Source organism: Seriola dumerili, unplaced genomic scaffold (assembly GCF_002260705.1).
Source record: "Seriola dumerili isolate Sdu_G_001 unplaced genomic scaffold, Sdu_1.0 BDQW01000149.1, whole genome shotgun sequence".
Lineage (NCBI taxonomy): Eukaryota > Metazoa > Chordata > Actinopteri > Carangiformes > Carangidae > Seriola > Seriola dumerili.
The window spans coordinates 3,362,721-3,381,810 of record NW_019174404.1 but is presented as its reverse complement, the minus strand read 5'-3'; the positions used below and the strand labels follow the sequence as shown (position 1 = coordinate 3,381,810).

The 19,090-nt window shown below is 44.0% G+C and overlaps 1 protein-coding gene across 6 annotated transcripts in view; it reads left to right on the top strand.

Annotated features, from left to right (window-relative positions):
• The window catches only part of LOC111225635 (sodium/calcium exchanger 3-like), a 97,857-nt gene that overhangs the window by 42,844 nt on the left and 35,923 nt on the right, over window positions 1-19,090 (top strand). For 2 of the 6 annotated variants that reach the window (XM_022750625.1, XM_022750626.1), the window contains exon 2: window positions 18,660-18,766. In XM_022750625.1, coding sequence (XP_022606346.1) covers window positions 18,660-18,766 — 107 coding nt within the window. Of the gene's footprint in view, window positions 1-18,659; window positions 18,791-19,090 lie in introns of all 6 variants that reach the window. The other 4 variants (XM_022750624.1, XM_022750623.1, XM_022750628.1 and 1 more) reach the window with 3 other exon arrangements.

Sequence of the window (19,090 nt, the reverse complement as noted above, 5' to 3'; positions counted from 1 at the left end):
TAATGGAGTAGAGGGACAACTGGGCTTTGTGCCGGATGTCTGGGAATCCTGCAGAACCTTTTGGTCTTTGAACCTATGGTTTATATCCACATTATGACTCGGATTTTATTTTTGGTCATTTCTTTTAATCATGCATTACATTCACTGACTTCATGGTGACGTCACTACAAGCAAATGCAACGGAAAAATAAACACAAGCGGTCAGATGAATGTACAGCTTGTAAATGAGCCAGCATGTCAGCCAGATTAAACCCCTTTATTTAGGAAAGGGAATAATTGAAAGTGAAATGTTGTGAATAATCATTGCGCAGTAAAACCAGAAGTGCGCTCACCTACAGCACTGAAGGTCAAAGTCGACTAAGAAGCCAGTTTGTGAAGCACGATGGAACAGTAAGTAGAAAGTAAATCAGTTTATGTTTTGAGCACGTCTCCAGATCTGACTCAGTTTCAGTTTTAACCGAGGGACAGGCGAGAAGCTCGGTACATTCGTTTAAAAAACACCATGATTGGGGATTTCTCCCGGCCTGTTGGTTAACATGCACATCATATAACCGCAACCTACGGACATTGTGGTGTAATGCAACCCTCTCTCTTTCTTTGCGCTCGGTCTGTACAGTCAGTGTTTTCTTAACAAGGGTGAAATGCCAATAAAACAAACACATTCCCTGATCTGTGCTATCAACATGGTTAATACAATCTTATTAATTGAAAGAAATAATAGAAATTAAAACTGTTGGTGATAAACTCTGAAAACCTTGTTATAGTTTAAAGCAAACAATAAGGACAATTTCCAGTTTTAACAAATTTAACTATAAACTGTTTATAGCCACTGACTTTATTTGTAGAGTTTGAAAATCAACTTGCAGAAATTAGCTTGAGATCATTTTTCATACAATCCTGCTTTATTGAACACATCTTCGGCCACCTCTCAGAAATATTATAATGTATAACACATTTCATGGAAGTTTTCATCTTGGATGAAAATGGATTTTGTTAAATAAACCACATTTATTTAATACACAATCAATGAGGAAACAGGAGGCTTGTTTTTAAGATGATGTTGCACCCAGTGTTCCTGCTCAGGTAGATGTGGATTGTTTTTGTCTCAGTTATGAACTGAAAGGTTCGTGATCTGACGTGGCATTACTGTGATGAAGGTTCGTCATATCAGTAGCTTATCAGCACACGCAGCTAATTACTTTTCATCAGCCGAAGTTTCTGCTGGTTTCTACTGGCGACACCGTGGTCGGTCAGCTGTTTGCACCGGCTGATAATGTTTAGGTGAGATGCACAGACTTTTCTTAACAGGTTAAAACAGTAGAAAAACTCCCTCCTGGTCTGTGCTTAGCAGACGGATTGCATGACTCCAACGTCCAATCCCATCTCCCGCGCTGTTAGCTAATGGTAATGAGGATTCGGGGGGACGGATGATGGCAACACGCTCCATGGGATGGAATTAGCGCTGAGCATTTCAACTTTCCCTGTGAGGCAGTGGCCCTTTTATCCCGTCATTATTGGCAGAGACAATGGTGTGGTTAATCTTTTTAAGACAACACAGCGGAGGGCCAGGAGGGAGGGAGCCGTCCAATAATCTCATCAGAGACCAGACATACACTGTGATGGAGGAGGGTTCCTCCCTTACATGTCGAATCATCCTCCTCTCCTGGCTCATCTCAGCACTCTCCTCTCCAGTTACTCCTCCACCCTCCGTCCCTTTCCCTATCAGTGTGTGTGTGTGTGTGCTTGTGCGTGGGTTGACGGTCTGTGTGTGTGTGTGTGCGTTAAAGAAAAGTGTAACGTGTCGAGGGAGCTGTCAGATGTACAGTGCACATGTAAGGTGAATGTGTGAAGAGGAACTGAAGGCATGTTGGTGTGCAGACGGCAGACAGTGATCATCGCAGTGCAAACCCTCTTGTCAGTAACTGGAAAACAAGAGAGTCGCTTGTTCTATTGGATTCTGAAACGTGTCCAGTTTTCAAAAGGCGACTTGCCGAGTGTGACTCACGTCATCCTCCAGACTGATGCACTAAAAATACATCTTATCGTGTGTATCGGGGATGCTGCCTCTGAAACAGACTGTGTTTTACCTGTGTAGTAGACCTGCAGGTGATCAGCTGGCAACTGTTCACGAGCTGTTGTGTTCACTGTAGCTGGTTGATGTTAATACGGTCAGTGTTTTAGAGTCGAAGACATTTTCTTTTATTTTCTTTTTTTTTTTTAATTTTTCCTTTGGAGGCTTTCGATAGCTTGTCATTGCAAATGTTAAGGGGCGGCAAATTTCCGTTTTCATGCTATGTCCCAGTTCAGGGGGGCCTAGCAACCTTTTTTACAAAAACTTGAGGTTTTTACTTACATGTGAAAGTGTGATCCTCGAGCTCTCTGTCGACATTGTTTGCTGCCATATTATTTTCATTACTGGCACGGAGTGAATCTTGGGGATACGTTGGGCCACAAAGGATCCACACGTTGAAGCCTCCGTACAAAGGTCAACATCACTGTGACCTCACAAAACCCGTTTTTGGCCATAACTCAAAAAATTCCCAGGCTAACCGGTGGCTGGGAACACACAGCCGTGAGGTGGTGATTGTAGTTCATTGAGGGGGTTTGACCCTCTGTCACCTGACGTGATTATGTGCTTGCTTTGTAAAATGGTAAAAACGCGAATATTTTTCTCAGCTAAAGAACTAGATGTTATTATTTGGAACAAACTCACACTGTCACACTGTGGAAATGTAAAGAAAAATAAAGAGTTTGAAAGGTGAAACTAACCTGCGGCTGCCTGCACTACATCCGCTCAGGGACAAACCCCACAGCCTTCCTCAATCACTCTCCCTCCAACACCATTTCTTCTCTTCCTGCGGATTCATCTCTCAGCTCCTACTGGGACAAGAGCATATATAATATAGAGGAGGATTGATTCAGAGAAGTTTAACCTTGTTATTAACACCCCATTCCTCAACCCAACCCTCCTGCCTACTGACCAAACACCTTGCACCTGCTCGCCACACAGCGCCACAGTTTTAAGTAGCGGATAGCAGAGGTATGAATTAATGTAAAGCATGTGGCAGGAGATCACAACCTTTGTTTTTGGCAAGCAGCCACGTGTTGAGGCCAGAAAATTCCTTTGACCCCGATAACCATAAAGGAAAATGTTTAGGTTGAGCGTGTGGACCGCATGTGGTGTTTTAATCCATCAGAGGACAGAAGTGAAGCTGCTCTCTTAAGACGCTCAATAGAAAATCATTGGCAAGCCAAGCAACATTTATAGCGGCTCTATGCAGCCCAAAGGCCATTGGAAGACGTTCCACAGTCATTTCTGTATAATTAGGAATTTATCAAGGGACCCATTTTAACATCAGAAGACACTACATTGGTTGCCAGCCCTTAGGTTACAAAACTGTGATGTACTGTAGAGAATTGCAGTGTAAGAAGTAGCTATAGGCCTGATATGTATGTGTATGGAGGAGTGTGTACAGGAGCATTGTGTGTGCAGGACCGCGGGCTGTTAATAGTGATCATAATTTCATGGTGTGTTTTCAAGTGTTTGTGTCAGTAATGTGTGTTATATTGCTATGCTTGTAGCCACTGAATGTGAGAGAAGCTGAGTGCTTGTGCGTGGGTTGACGGTCTGTGACACAAACACACACACACACAAACACACACACAAACACACACACACACACACACACACAGTCTCAAACCCCCCCCCGCATAGAAAATCCATGTCCCTGACTATTTTTAGCGCCACATGCATCCTCCCTGTGCCATGTACCTCTCAATCAGTGATGTCTTTCTGTGTGTGCTGCAAATCCAATGTAGCCCCCCCCCCATGCCAACCAATCACACACACACCTACACATAAACACACACATACACAAACTGTACATTGACATTGACTTTTTTTATTTATAATTTTTTTTTTGAGGCATTTTGCCTTTAATTCGATGGTTGCAGTGAGAGAGAGAGGAAAGTCTGGGGGGGGTGACATGCAGCGAAGGGCCGCGGGTGGGACTCGAACCCAGGCCGCTGTGGTACGCGCTCTACCAGGTGAGACACCGGGGCGTGCATGTCTATTGGTTGTCAGTAGTTCAATTGATTTTTTTTGCTGCTGAGGTAAAACTGAATATTTCACAATAATAAAAAAAACTGAAGATTCGACAAATGATTGAAAAATCTGTAAAATCTATTATCATCATTATCATATTGTGACCATTCATCGCCGCCATCAGGTCATCAGGGCATGTTGCACAGTGGTTTACAGTACCATAAGACAGGATTTACAGATACAATTCCCGAAAGTTATCACTGCAGCAATCTTTTTGTCCTCTCTCTCAACAACTGTGAGGTAAACGGTTGAATCATTACTCATGTAACTAAGCGAACGGTGCACATATTTGATAGGCTGCAGCAATGTATTGCTCGATGACATTGCATTGCGGTAAAAGCTGAGTCAGGTTCAACTGTTTTGCTGGACCGAACTTCTGTATCAGGACCTTTTGCTATTTTAGTGGCCACACTGAAACAAATGAGGACGTTGCGGTTTCCTGAAACAGTGCTAATGCTGGTCTCAAAATGTCCTCATGCTAAACCTAATTTTAGCCTGAACTCTAAAACCAAGTCTCATAGACTTTTACATCAAAGAGCTGTTGTATGATTGCAGGGAGTTGGGCATGTGAGGGGGAAAAATGCTGTGTTAAATGTATTTTTAATTACCTTAAATGATTAACTTTGGTTGATGTGAGGCGTCCATGTGTATTTGAGTTTCCCAGTCAGAATTACGACTTGACTGTTAACGTCGAACGCTTGGAAACTCGTGGGGACTCCAGTACGACATAACTGTGACATTAATCCTCAAGCAGGCCCTTTAAACAAGCACCAGCCCAAATATCCTCACCCTTTAAAATGTCCTCTCTCTCTCTCTCTCTTTCTCTGCACTTGATGATGGCCCTCACAAAGATAGAAGTACAACAGCACGTGCAAACACAGTAACACACTCCAGCCCCTCCCCCACATCTGCCCCTTCCACTGTAACTGTAACAGTGGGGACATCCAGAATGCACAAAAAGACATAATGCATAAGAACATTTGCACCAACTCACACTCATAAATGTGCTTTCTGTTGCTTGATTAGAGACTCACTGAGGCGTGACACTGTGTGTGTTTTTTTTTTTTTTACCCTCCTCCATTCCTGCCAGCAAATGCAGAAATAATAGCAGCATGTGTAGTAACACCACTGTGCGGAGCAGAGCAGAGACAAGGCTGCCCAATGCTGAAACGTGTGCTGAGGGTTGGTCAGCTGCCCGAGTCCTGTGGAGAGCAGAATAACCTCAGAGAGGCCAACGTGACAGACGGGAGGAGAGAGAGCGAATACTGAATGTGGAGTTTCACGTTAAAGGATGGCCTAGTAATTACAGAGTATTTTAATTTGCTGACCCAGCTTTGTTTTTTTTGTTTTTTTTTATCATGATTATTAAATTTGTGAAACTGATAAATAAAATTGTAAAGGCCCGGTTGTACCAGGAAGTGGCATGGCAAAATTCAGTGCACGAGGTTTGGTGAAGTAGGAGATATTTGCGGAGTTAGTTGATGAACTACTGTAGCTAACAAGCTAATGGCTAACATGCTAACAAGCTGTGAACGTGCTCTCTAACATAAGATTCTTTGTATTTCCTCTTTAGCATGCTGTTGTTGTCAGGGTGGTGAATAATTTAATTTGATTATAGTTACTGAAAAAGACGGTTCAAGCTAGCTATCTGCTAACTGTCAGTTAGCAAGCTCATTAAGTTCACATAGTCACGTCATCACCAACATAGCTAATTAAACTACATTAGCGTCCTCCATGTTGGATTCTGTTTTTCCAAACAGTTTGTAGAGATCTACTTCAGCCCCACTGATGACAAAAACAATGAGCCTTACGAGTTTAAACCCCTTGTTGAAAATTGAGTGTCCTTGAGCAAGTCACTGATTCCCTCCCAGCACTTTAGTGTTGCTCTGTAGCTGACCCTGTGCTGTGCCTCCCTGGAGAGGAGGTGAAAAGAGAGTTTCTGCACAAGCATCAATAATATCACATTTGGCCCCTGTGGACAGTATCATGACCTTTGTTTGCTTTGTAAATTATGATTTGTGCAGTGGAACTCATATATCTTGGTACAGTAATGTTTCATAGGCAGTTATGGTCAATTTCAATGAAGTATTTTGGTTCAAAAATGAATTATTGAGACAATAAGTAACTTTTTTTTTTATCTGGTCTGAAAGTTTTGAAACTGAGCTCTCGCTAGCGCACAGATTTATATTCCACTCAAACACTACAGCAGCTTATTTAACTGATTACTACCTTCAACCAGAGAAAAATCAGCCACTGTACCGTTTTGTTGGAGTGAAACGCCGCAGCCTTCATAATGGTGTAGAGCATTTCTGTATCTTTACATATAAAGCGTAGAATGAATTAAATCCGTGAAACTAGCCGATAGACCTTTGAGGCTAATGAATAGTGAGAATATGTTAAAATTATTACTGTTCAAACACAGCTCGTACGGCAGCCTGACCGAGAGTATATATGATTTATAAATCATATACATGAAGCCATGTATAAAGTTTAATTCACGCGGCTCTGTTCGAAAATGAAGAAGACGGAATCGGAAAAGTTCTGAAGAAATAAAGTGTGAAGAAAGATATCCACAGTGCAACAGTGTGAATTGCCTTCCAGGAAAGTCTGTTTGAAGTGTGAGCTGTTATATATTACATATTTAAAAGCTTATCACATCTCAGCCCTTTCTGTGATGGCCGACTTCTAACCAGCCGTCCAGCGAGGCCGTTCAGATCAACTATAAACACTTCTGCCTTTCAGGGAGGTCGGAAACAACACGTCAGATGAACTAGTTGTTTTCTAGCATTTCTAGTTTTGAATATAATCAGCATATATTTTAAACATAATTCATAAAATAATATATATTTCCTATTAATATAAACATATATTGCATCATATTATATACAGTTTCATCTACATTACAGTTTGCTTGAATACTGCTAATAAATGGGAAATAGCAGGGTTTGATTAAAGGAATATAAGTAAATAACTTTTTATATAACTTTTTGCAAAGTTAGATGCCCATTTGCTAAATATAAAGCTAATGGTAGCAGGTGGTTAGCTTAGCTTAGCATAAAGACTGGAAATGGGTGGAAACTGCTAGCCTGACTCTGTCCAAAGGTAACAACAGCCCCTGTAAAGCTCATTAACTAACAGGTTATATCTCGTTTTAACACCAACCTGTCACTTTCACACTTCAGTTGTTACATACATATAATAAACTAGATGCTTATTTCCCCAAATGTGAACTGGTGTTTCCATGTTTGGCTTTGAAACACCCAGGAAACAGTTTAAAGCCATTCGTGCCATGTAGAAGACCTGCGGTCCACACAGAGCGCGACACCGACGGCCTCGTTTTTTCTATTTCTGGACAGCAGTTTCTATACATGACAAGACGGGTCACGATTTACTATTTCAGTGCACTACATTTCTAAGATCGGCTGTTTCCTGATGCAGAGGGGAGCTTGTCGTTCTCCCAAGTCATTCATTTATGATGGTGTTTGTCATTTGGCTGCAGGCGCTTTGGCTCGGCCGGCTCCGACTCTCTAAGTTGTCACAGACCCACGCCCGACACCCAGAATAGCCCTTGTGCATTTCTTGCCCTCAGCCCAACCATCTCCCTCCACCCCCCCGCCGGGGTGCTGCTCCAGCTTTCGTTTTGGAGGCCTGACTGCATCCTCTGTTACTTCCCTCTCTTCCTCCTCTCCCTCCCTTGTCGCCCCCTATCAGACACTTCATCTTTGAGTGTTTTATTGCATAGTGTCCTTGTAGAGGAGGACCTTTGGGCTCGCTCCAAACATCCAAAAAAAATATAGTCCCCCCCCCCTCCAGCTTGCCTTGCTCTTGGCTCAGAAAATATGGAGCATGGCTGTCTGTTTTTTCAATTGCCGCCCCGTCCTCTGCTTTACCTTTGAGTGTCCTCCCCCTGTTTTCATCGTCTCCTTTTGTCTTTGTCTCCTTCAGCGCTGGCAGTCAGCAGGTTTTTATGGAGACACCGTTGCAAGGGTGCATGACAAGTGAAACCAGCCAATGCCACTCCTCCTCTCACAGCCAAGCCTCTGTTCAGATCAGGTCTCTCGCCTCTCCAGAAAGAACATTTTATTCCCGACAGTATCTCTCGTGTCACTTAGTATTCCTGGTTTTCTCTGTTTCTCTGTCCAGAATTCTTGCACTGGCCGTTTTGTTCGAATCGTTTTTGGAAAACAATTGTTATTGCATCTTTCAACTCTCTTCATGTCAGATGGGAGGTCTTTGCTACAAAGGATCAGGTGATCAGTTTCAAGATTTGAGATTAGGAAATCAAAAACTCATTTTTTGTCAATCAAATAATCAATTAATAACTATTGTTGGGACAAAACACAGAAAAACAGTGAACCAGTTGGGTGTTGTGAGTTCTGTATCAGTGTGGGCGTCTTACTCCTCAGCACCCCTTTGTCGTTAACTGTGTTATTCATCTGTGGAGTGAAAGGGACGTCCCTGTTGTTAAAGGGGAGAGTTATAGTTGCAGCACAAAGGTGGCATATGTGGCCTTTCTCTAGTGTTATTGGCGTCTTTGGACAATGGGTTTAAGGGCTGGAGTAACGGTGTGTAATCTGACAGGACACAGTAAGCGAGCTGCACCTGCTCGTCCCTTCCTCCACCTGCAGCGTTCATCAGCTGCTGAGGTTTGTGTGTGTCTGTGTGTGTGTGTGTGTGTGTGTGTGTGTGTGTGTGTGTGTGTCAGTGTCAGAGCAGCACACAGATGAAGTAATAGACTGTGTGTTGGCAGACAGAGGTAAAACCTGTTAGGACTCTTTATTCCCTCCAGGGACAGTTTCATTGTGCTGTTTAGCTCGGTGCAGCAGGATGAATAGAGATGAATGGAAAAAGGTTTGAAAGTTTTACGGAAAGTGGTCGTGTGTCATGTGTCGCATTTAGGAAACGGCTGAAAAAGAGCTGGTGAAAAGGGGGTTTTGTATCCATGACGACAAGTAAGAGCGAGGGGCAGCAAATGGGCGCAGGGTCGGGTGCATTAGACATTTGAGTCCTCGGCCCGAGAATGTGAGAGATCCACGGGATCACAGAGGTGTCCTGTCACTGGGGACACAATCAATCATGTCCCCCGCCTCCCCTCTGAAATCAAACGCACGCTGTAATCTGACCAGCTGCCCACTAGGTAAGTTAAATGAGAGATTTACTGTTCCCGTGGAGATGCATGCAGGTTGTGTGAGACCACGAGCCTGCGTTGAAGAAGGCGAGAGAGCTGAGGAGGGACAGCTGCAAGTCCCGCCATGGAATTCAGATAACGTGACTCCCGTGTCCAGCTCCGTGACTACCCACGATTCCTCTTTGCGGCGGTATTAATAAACCTGGCCGGGCTCTCGCTGCGAGCTCCCATCATGAGCTACGCGTCGTCAGTCAGAGGAGCTTCGCCTTTCCATCTGCTTTTGTATATCTGCGTGTTTATATGTGTGTGTGTCTCCCGCCGATGAGACGCCCAACACCTGTGTCCTCTAACTGATATCGTGAAGTCATATAACACTTTATTGATCCGTCTGTTGCTTTGACCCCTCACCCTTCCTCCAGCGTCAACTACAGCCCCGTGTCCCTCGAGCTCGTAGCGATTTAGGGGTCGATCGCTCGGGCTGAAGGCTGAGCACACTGCGTTTTTGTTTTTTGTTTTGTTTTTTTTGACGCCATTGACAGTAAATAATAGCGGATGAGGTGAATGTGACACCAACCGTTGGTTTCTAACTGGTTGCTTTGAAGCCAGCGCACTTTATTTTATTTTTTTTGGAGCCAAAACAGGCAGAATGAAGCCAAGGTCAGCGGCACAGTGGAGGGAGCGAATCCAGAACGGAGCTCAGTGCCGAATGATGATGATTATTATTATTATTATTATTATTGTTATTATTATCTGTTAATGAGTCAGAAAATAGTCAAAAATGCCAATCACAGTTTCCCAGAGCCCAGTTTATATCACTTGTTTAGTCCGATCATTCAGCCAGTTCAGGTCCGCTGTATTTCCTTCATATTAACACTGTATGTAGGACGGCAAGAAAGGGTGTGGTGGTTGGGGTGTGGATAGGATGGTTTGCCTCCCATCAAACACCTGCCATCTTTTATAATCCCGACAATATTTTAACCATATTTTATTGGCCATAACTACAGTTTTAACCATTCCTAAACCAAACCGGTTTGCATTCGTCGGTGAACGTGATCAGGACGGTTTTTCTTGTGTTGTCATGTCGATAGAGTTGGACCATCACTTCAAAATACAAATTTACAATGAATTAAAACCCGGGGAGAAAAAAAAAAGCAGAAAATCTCCATATCTACAGTCACATGTTTTAGTTTCTCAAAACCTCTTACGTAACTTCTTCACCCAATCATTTCAGCACAGGCTAAATGCATGTGCCATATTTACCTAAGTGCTTCGTTTTCTTGTGGCTTCATTATTTAAAAAATAATATGGACATATCTACAGTCACATGATAATAAAATACATAAAAATGTATGATTTGGTATTTTGGTTGAGAAGTTGGACCTACTGAGAGTGATTTAACTGAGAAACGAGGCTATGAACATTAAGATATTGAATAATCTTCATATTAACTCTTCCAGTTTGTAATGTTGTTGAGTAAACATTACAAATGCATAATTACAACATTAAAAAGGATGTAAATGAACCCTGTTCCTGCTGCTTTCTGCTTAGATCATACTAACTCTTCTTTGTGAAGCCGTGAGAATGGATGTTTTGTTATGCGGGTAAATTAACGTTAATGTCACTAATGAATCATCATTAACAGCAACTCTGCGACTGTCCTCCGTTTTTATTATTTCTAAATCGTCACAGAGGTCCCATCTGTCGCCTGCTCTGATTGGACAGAAGAAACAGAACAACAGTGATCGTGGGTCGAGGCCTTTCTTCTGACTGTAGGTGCAAAAACGGCACAAGAATCAATCTCCCTCTTAGAAAAGAAAAGAAAAGAAAAGAAAAACCTGCCTCTAAAATTGCTTCCAATGTGATCGCACCCTTCATGAGCTGCTCAGGGACACTTCACCAGGGAGGACAGTTGGCAAAATGGGGACTTGAATTTGGGTCCTCTGGATGAATGACCGTCTCTTTCAGCACGAGGCCGTCCCGTCGCTTCAGTGTGATTGAACATAACAAGCGACACTTACATTGCATCTTGTATATTGGTAGATTTGGGAAACGTGATGCATTCCTCTCTCTCTCTCTCTCTCTCTCTCTCTCTCTCTCTCTCTTTCTGGATCCAGTGTCCACACTGAGACTGGCTTTGGCAGACATGTATTATTCAAACGACATCTGGCACCGCTGCGCTCACACAACTCTCACGCTTCTCCCCCTTAAACAACTCGCAATTACAGCCGCTGCATCTGGCTCGGGCTCTGGCCGGCAAAATTTGCAAGTCGCCAAGTGAAGAGTTTTTTTTTGTGTGTGTGTGATTGCGTGCCTCATTTCTGTTTGGCTTATGTAATATTGATGTCCGACGTCAGCTGCAGAGACGCCATTTCAAAAGGGGGGGATTTTACTTCCTTGTTTATAAAACTTTTAGCTCTTTGTTAGTCGGTCAAGTATGCTGTGATTTGTTTGCCTCGCTGGATGCGAAGAAATAAAGCAGACACAGAGAGAGAGAGAGAGAGAGAGAGAGATGGAGAGGAGATGAGGACGAGGGGCAGGGAGGGGCGTGTAGGCCTTGTGGGTGTGGAATATTACATCCGATGCGAGTTTGTCATCAGATTGGCAAGAAATCATTGACAAATGTGTTTACTGGCTTTTTTCTGTGATTGCTGGGGTAAAGCAATAATCAGGACTATAATGAGCGAGGCCCATAATCCCTGCACTTGGTGACAGAAACCAGGCCTGCTTAATTAAGGCACTGATTTCCCACGAGGCACTGGGGCCTTTTTTCCCCTCTTGTCCTCTTTATTGGCTTGGCTTTATTTGGGATTTTGAGTGGAGGCGTTTCCGTGATCTTAAAGGGCTGAAACAGTGGAGTTTTTTTTTAACATGTCTACTATTGTATTGTTTTCAGTCCCTGCCCATCTGTTCAGGTTGGTTTACATCGAGCAAGATGCAATGTTTTCTACTTAAACTTTTTAGGAACAGAACTCGTCGTAATCCCGCCACCATCGAAGCCTCCACGCTGCGGTGAAGTGGAAGTAACGTGTGCTGTTTTAAAAACCGTGCTTCAGCCCCTCCACATGTGCTTTAGCAGTGGTTAAATGCAGTCGTGCGTGAGGGTGAAAAGCGACTGAAAAGCACTCAGTAGATTAAGGGAAGAGATGGAGGCAGAGGAAACTTTCAAGAGAATTTGGAAAGGTTGTGTTTAGTTTAACACAGAGAGCCCAGGGCCCAGGTCGGTGGCAGCAGGTGTTTTATACAGAGGGACCAGAGAGAGAGAAAAGAAAGGTCGTATCTAATTGCAGCATTTTTAGCGGCTGCTCCTTCTCTAGCCTGGAGAATCTGAGTCTGCCTAGTTTTTGTGAAAATCCTCAGACTTTGCAGAGTAAAAGTCGAGCAATTTTTAGGGTCAGGCTGCACCAGCAGACGAGACAAAAGTGGAAGTGGAGACTGAGATATCGCACATCTCACTCCCTCTGATGTGTTGCACCAGCACAGTGGTTTCACTCTCGGAGCGGTTATATTATTTAGTGTTTGTGGAACGAAAGCCAGAGAGGAGACCGAAGCAGTGAAGCTGCTGTCGAAGAAGAGGCGTGGGGAAGTGGAGAGGAGGCGGGCAGCTACAGCAAATTTCAGCCGCAGTTTGGTTTTTTGGCCACAGAACAGAGGGAGAAAGACAATGTGCATCAGCCTCTCCATCTCTATCTCTGCTGCGCCACCTCCACTCTCATGTCTCACTCCCTTCACTGTTTTCATCACTTCCTCTCCCTCCCCCGTCTGTCTGGACGTGGGGAAGGCAAGAGGCTGCTGGCCGAGGGCGGCCCAGTGCAGCGGAGGTGTGAACCCTCTAATCGCCTGTCATTACCCAGTGGCACTTCCCACGCTGAGGGCGCTATGTCTAGCATGTTAGCATCAATAAATCATTATCACGTTAATTTTGACACATTAGTGTAATTCGGTTCAGCAGATGACAACACTTGTGAGATGACTTCGTCGTACTTACTTTTTACTTTCCTGCAGGTTGGATTTTATGGGATTTTTCAGTTGTCTGCTCCCACAACACAAACGGAGACCGTTTTATGTGACAGACGAGTGTGGTTTCAACCTTTATGTTAGCTTATAGTGTTGAATTTTATAATGGGCTTTTACTGCCTAATGTGAATGTTACTCTTCAAACCAAATATACTTACCAGAGAGGAAGAACAGAGGCATGCAAAACGTTCCCTGCAACAATTAATGGGACTCCGTTGGTTAGCATAGCTTAGCATAAAGCCTGGACACCGGGGGAAAGAGTTAGCCTCGCTCTGTCCAAAGTTCAATCGTTACAGCAGGTAACTCTCCTAGTGTGTGTGTGTGTGTGTGTGTCTGTGTGTGTGTATAAACAGGAATTATTTTCAAAATGTTACCGATCAGAATTAGTTCCTAGATCCACTGTGGTCTGCCAGCACCCGGCAGCACATGCTTGTTTATTGTCTAACATCATCAAAGGTGCAACAGACTGCAGCTCAAACCCACCACCCTCCTCCCACCATATTCCTTTCCCTCAAGATAAAAATAGTCACTTGAGGACTCTTCTTTTAAGAGGACTATTTTTATCTCAATACACTTTATAATTACTTTTTAGTTTTGTGTATATATTTAGTTTAGTATATTTATTTTTGTTTATTATTAGCACATGATAGACGCTTATAACGTGCATAGTTTTGAAATATAATATTACGCTCCTATACTGGGCATGTGTTTCTGTAAAGTTTATCTTCACATTTGATTTAAAAGTAAAGATGCCATTTCACGCTGTTGTTACATACATTACATACACTGTAATGCTTGTGCCTGTCTTCTCTCTGCAGAAGAAGAATGCCATGAAGTGATACCAACTTAGCTAAAACAACAGATTAGTGAACGCTCATGACAAATTCATGTTGTGTGTAGCTCCTACATGAACCTCTGCTCTTCTTTACTTTGACCTCAGAGACGTTTTACTGTGGTGTTGATCAAGACACCGTAGATGAATAACACATGTGAGTGTATACCTTTGAGTCAGGATGTGTGTGTATATACTGTATGTGAGGACTGTCACACCCTCTGGTTGTTCTCTGTCAACACACCACGGTAAAGCCATTCATAACACGCCACCATCCACTGCAGCGACAGCAACAGCAACAGCAGGACAGTCCCTGTAAACACCACACTCTGATTTGTGTTTGTGTGCACAGCAGGTGTTTGATTGTATCCCCATCACCCTACACACACACACACACACACACACACACACACACACACGCACGCATGCACGCACACTCATTCAGAGAGGCTCTTTGCAGCTTCCACAGTGGCTGGTGCCAGATGTTGGGATAGATGGATGAATTATTGATAATTGTCACAGACAAATGCAAATGTTGCTTAATGTTCCCCACATATTGCTCCGTGTGTGTGTGTGTGTGTGTGTGTGTGTGTGCATGCGTGTGTGTGTGTGTGTGCATGCGTGTGTGTGTGTGTGTGCGTGTGTGTGTATGAGTAGTTATGTCCATGTTGAAAGTGAGGGAGTGTCTCTCTGTGTATGAACAGTAGTTTTCAGCGGTTGTCTGTGTGGCAGAGCTGCAGTTATTGTCCAGGGTGAATCAGAGAAAGGAGTCAGCTTTGTAAAATACAGCTGTACAGATACTGTAACAGATACAGTACATCACCTGCTGCTATTCTGTGTGTGAATTTAGACAGATTTTCTCTTTCTCCCTTCATTTCAGTTACTATCACAGTATCTTCCTTTTTTTTTTTTGAATGAAGTTCTAGTCACAGTTGCGTTCATGTCATGTGGGAATATTCACTACAGTGAGTGTTAATGCATTCGCACTCATCAGACACACGTGGTAAAGCGTTCTCTGCACCGCTCGGCGTATTCACTTTCACACACGTGTAATCAAACACTTCTGTGTCAAATATAAACAAAATAAGCGTTTGTGTCATGTTGTTGTTAAATTCCCCCCACTGTGTATCATGTGAGCTAATTGCAGGTACACCAGAGTGTAAAATGTTGCTGACAAGTGAATTTGTGTCATCAAGCTCCAGAGAAATATAACACAAAGGTGTAATATACTGTGCAACCGCTCTAATGTTTCCACGATGCTAACATGGCTGTTGATTACTACGTGATTGTTTTTTATTGACTTCCATCAGTCCCTTGTCAAATTAGGGCCACCTAACCAACAGCACAGAATCAACTCTAATTGGACTTTAATGAGATCAAACTTTTCAAAAAAATGTTGATTTGCTCTGCGATACTGTCGCTGAATGAAGTTAGATTACCAAGCAGGCAGAGTAGGCTGCCCCCGCATCCGCAGACCCCAAGGGAACCAAAAGCTCCAGGCTTTCTGTGTTTTAACTAGTTTGTGCTAATTTTATTGAAAATTTTCTCAGCAATATACGGCATATGAGTAAAGTTCAATATTAATTGATGTGATGAGGGCCTGAAGGTGGGTCCTGCTTTATTGCACAATCTTAAAACCCTGTCTTAAAGGGTTTAATCAGCTTTAATCAATATTTTTATATTAACAATGGATGAAATTACTACAAATAATGTGACGGGGGTCGCTCTTAGTGAGTCTCATAAAGAATTATTAACCTTTGCAGTTACCCGCAGCTCTATGGAGCATTTTAGCACCTTTCATCTTTTTGTTTTTGTTTTGCAGTTTGTGACTTTACTGTCCGGTTCTCATCAGCATCGATTTTTTGTTTTTGTTTTTTGTTTTTTTCAGAAAAACCCACTGTACACAACACAACACATAGTGAAACATCTGGCAGCTAAAGAACCAGATATTTCCCTCAGACAGTGGTGGAGACCAAATCAGAGCTAAAAACACATTCGCCAGGTGTCTCCAAATCGGTGCTAACGTTACTTCATGTCTTAACTTTTGGCTCGCATTGTTCACCACATCAACTGTATAAGGAGATACTATGTCAATGTCGTGTTTACAGTTTGTTGTGCTACCCCAGAGTGGCCTTAGAAATGTAGTTTTAAGACCTTTATTATTAACCAATTCATTGGCCATACGGCTTAACCTTTTAGGGTCACATGGGGGCTGGAGCCAATCCCAGCTGGTGTTGGGCGAGGACTGGGGGACACCTTGGACAGGTCACCTGTCTATCATAGGGCTGACATATAGAGATACCTACGAGCAATTAAGAATCGCCAATTAACCCTACAACATGTTTTGGGATTGTGGGACAGTGTTAACCCCTGTACCACCTTAAAGTAATGTGCTTAATCAAATGACCACACAGTGAGTGTCTGAGGCCAGGTTACATTCTTGCATTAAAAACTGTACATATTACACAGGAAGGGGAATGCACAGGTTTCCAGCAGCTCTTTTGTTTTTCTACAGGGAAGCTTAGCGTGTCAGTCAGTCATGCTGCTGAGTGTATGGCTGTGTTTTGCATGTGTACACGGTCATATTGGCTGCATTTGCGGTTCCTCTTTGCCTATATATGCATGTCAGGCAAGACTGCACTTCCCTATACTACAGCCGGGCGTTGTGCTTGTATGTGTTTGTCAGATCCCATTTGTCCATTAGACTCCAGTGTTTCCTCTTCTCATTCCTGATGAAAAGCAAGGTACTTTTCCAGGCGGCGGCACTGCAGACATCTCGCCCAGCAATCTGAGGAAAGCCCTGCCGGTGGGACGTGAAGTGAGAGCAAGAGAGATGGATTGTTCTGCTGTGCGTATTGTACTAACAGGATCTTAGATAGCAGTCTCCCTCTCAGTGGGCAGGATTCACATTCAACCGCATATATACAGTGGCCAGAGAAAAGGATTTAGCAATACATATACAATTTAATTCCTCTGGAGATGCTTGGATTAATAGTTTTATATATATATATGGTGTGTGCAGCATGAGCATGATGTCTGTGTGTATAAATATCTGTGTTTGTGTGGGTATATGAGAGACAGAGTTTGTGTTTGTGTGTGTGTGTGTGTCTTGAGTGTGCAAAAGTGTGTGTCAGTGCTTTGATTGACGCCAGCCGCGCTTATATGTCACGGTGCAAGAAGTACATCAGCGGGATGTCAGGGAACGAGCTGCTTTTTTGACTCGATACATGATACATGAGCAGCTATCCATAATGAATGCTGCTGTGCCACTTATCTTATTAGCCGAACCCCCGCTTTCCAAACGCTCTCCCAAACAACACGCGTAGAAAATTGTATTTTTGCTCGGATGAAGAGGAAAAGCGTCTTCCCATGAGATGTCAGACTCATAATAAAGTATGTCATTCCTATTTCAGGGCTAGCTGCGCTGCTGTCGACTATTGTTGGCGTGTCTGCCGCTCGCGGGGAATGCTTTCTGAGGCCTAAGAGAGCGGATGCAGCGAGTGTCACGAGTCATCTCGAGCGCTGTCGGTTTGTTTCCTGCTCGCCGGAGTCGGGCGTCGGCGTGATGCGCGTGATGTGCAGGTGGCGCGGCGAATGCGTTTGCGCGAGTCCAATTGAATTCAACAGAGCTGTTCCTCGAGGAGTTCCCACCGTGATGCGGCGAGGCACAGAGACATCTGGGTACCTACTGACCACTTAACTGCCTGCACTCGTCAATAACTCTTTAAAAAGATCAATTAGGGCGATCAGTGGCGAGAACGGCGCCGGGGGGGCCGAGATGCCATATTGAGCTGTTTCCTGTGTGATGATGTCAGACACTGCTCCTTTTTCCCGAGAAAGAGGCCTCACCCCTCCGGACATTTGACTTCATTAAAGGGGTGTTCTCCTCAAACCAGAGCAATAAACTCAGCAATAAGCTGCTTCTCTCTCCTCGGCCTCGTCCGCGCCTGGAGAGGAGGGGGTGAGGAGGGGGTGAGACGGTGGAGAGGAGGGGGTGAGGAGGGGGGGAGACGGTGGGGAGGGTCCTCGCGGTGTCCAGCCAGCCGTCTCATTGAAAGTCTTCTGACTGAAACATCCAGCCATAAAAATCGATTTAGATAGCGACAGTTTCTTTCATTTATCGTTCACTCACCTTTTTTTTTTGCCCTTGTGAAATGTCCGTTTACACATTTTACACCCTGATTGATTACAAGCTGCTGTTTTCAGTTCATTGTGTTCTTTTATCCGCTCCCGCCGTGGCGCGCTTTTCGCCCTTCCGTCTCACCCGCGTCAGACAGGCGTGATAAATGTGGTTGTCATGACACCCAGTGAGCTCGCTGGAACCCGTCAGTGTGTCGAGTCCAGCCGCTGACGGACAGGCCGGTCCAGACCACGCTGACCTTTCACCTCCTCACCTTTCTTCCATGCTGATTATTAATCCTACTTACAGTGCACTTCCTGAGTCCCTCCATTGCAAATTAACCTTTCTCTTCTTCTCTCTCTCTCTCTCCCTCTTATCCCCCCCTCTCTGTCCTTCTTTGTCCCTCTTCCTTTCACGCCCCTTCCTCTTTTTCCTCCCCCTGTTATTCTCCCTCTTGCAGCAAACTTATTCACGTGAAAGTTATTGACGATGAGGAGTATGAGAAAAACAAGAACTTCTTCCTGGAGCTGGCCGAGCCTCGCATGGTAGACATGAGTCTGCAGAAAGGTGCTGTACTGAACCTATTTCTTTGTGTTTTATCGCTCTCTCTCTCTCTCTCTCTCTCTCTGTCTCTCGCTCTCACACTTTGTCAGTGTCTTTTCTCTCACTGTTTGTAGTCTCCGTCTCTCCCCAGGCGTCTTTGTCTCCTCTCTGTCACCTTCCTTCACCTGAACTTTCACTCCTGGAGCCCTAATAGGTGCCCTGTTCAACCCGTTGCTACCCTCTGCTTTCACACCGCTGTGCACCTGAGAACCCTCTCTCTCTTTCTCTCTCTCTCTCTCTCTCTCTCTCTTGCAGCCATGCTTTCATATTACATCTAAAACTCCTGGA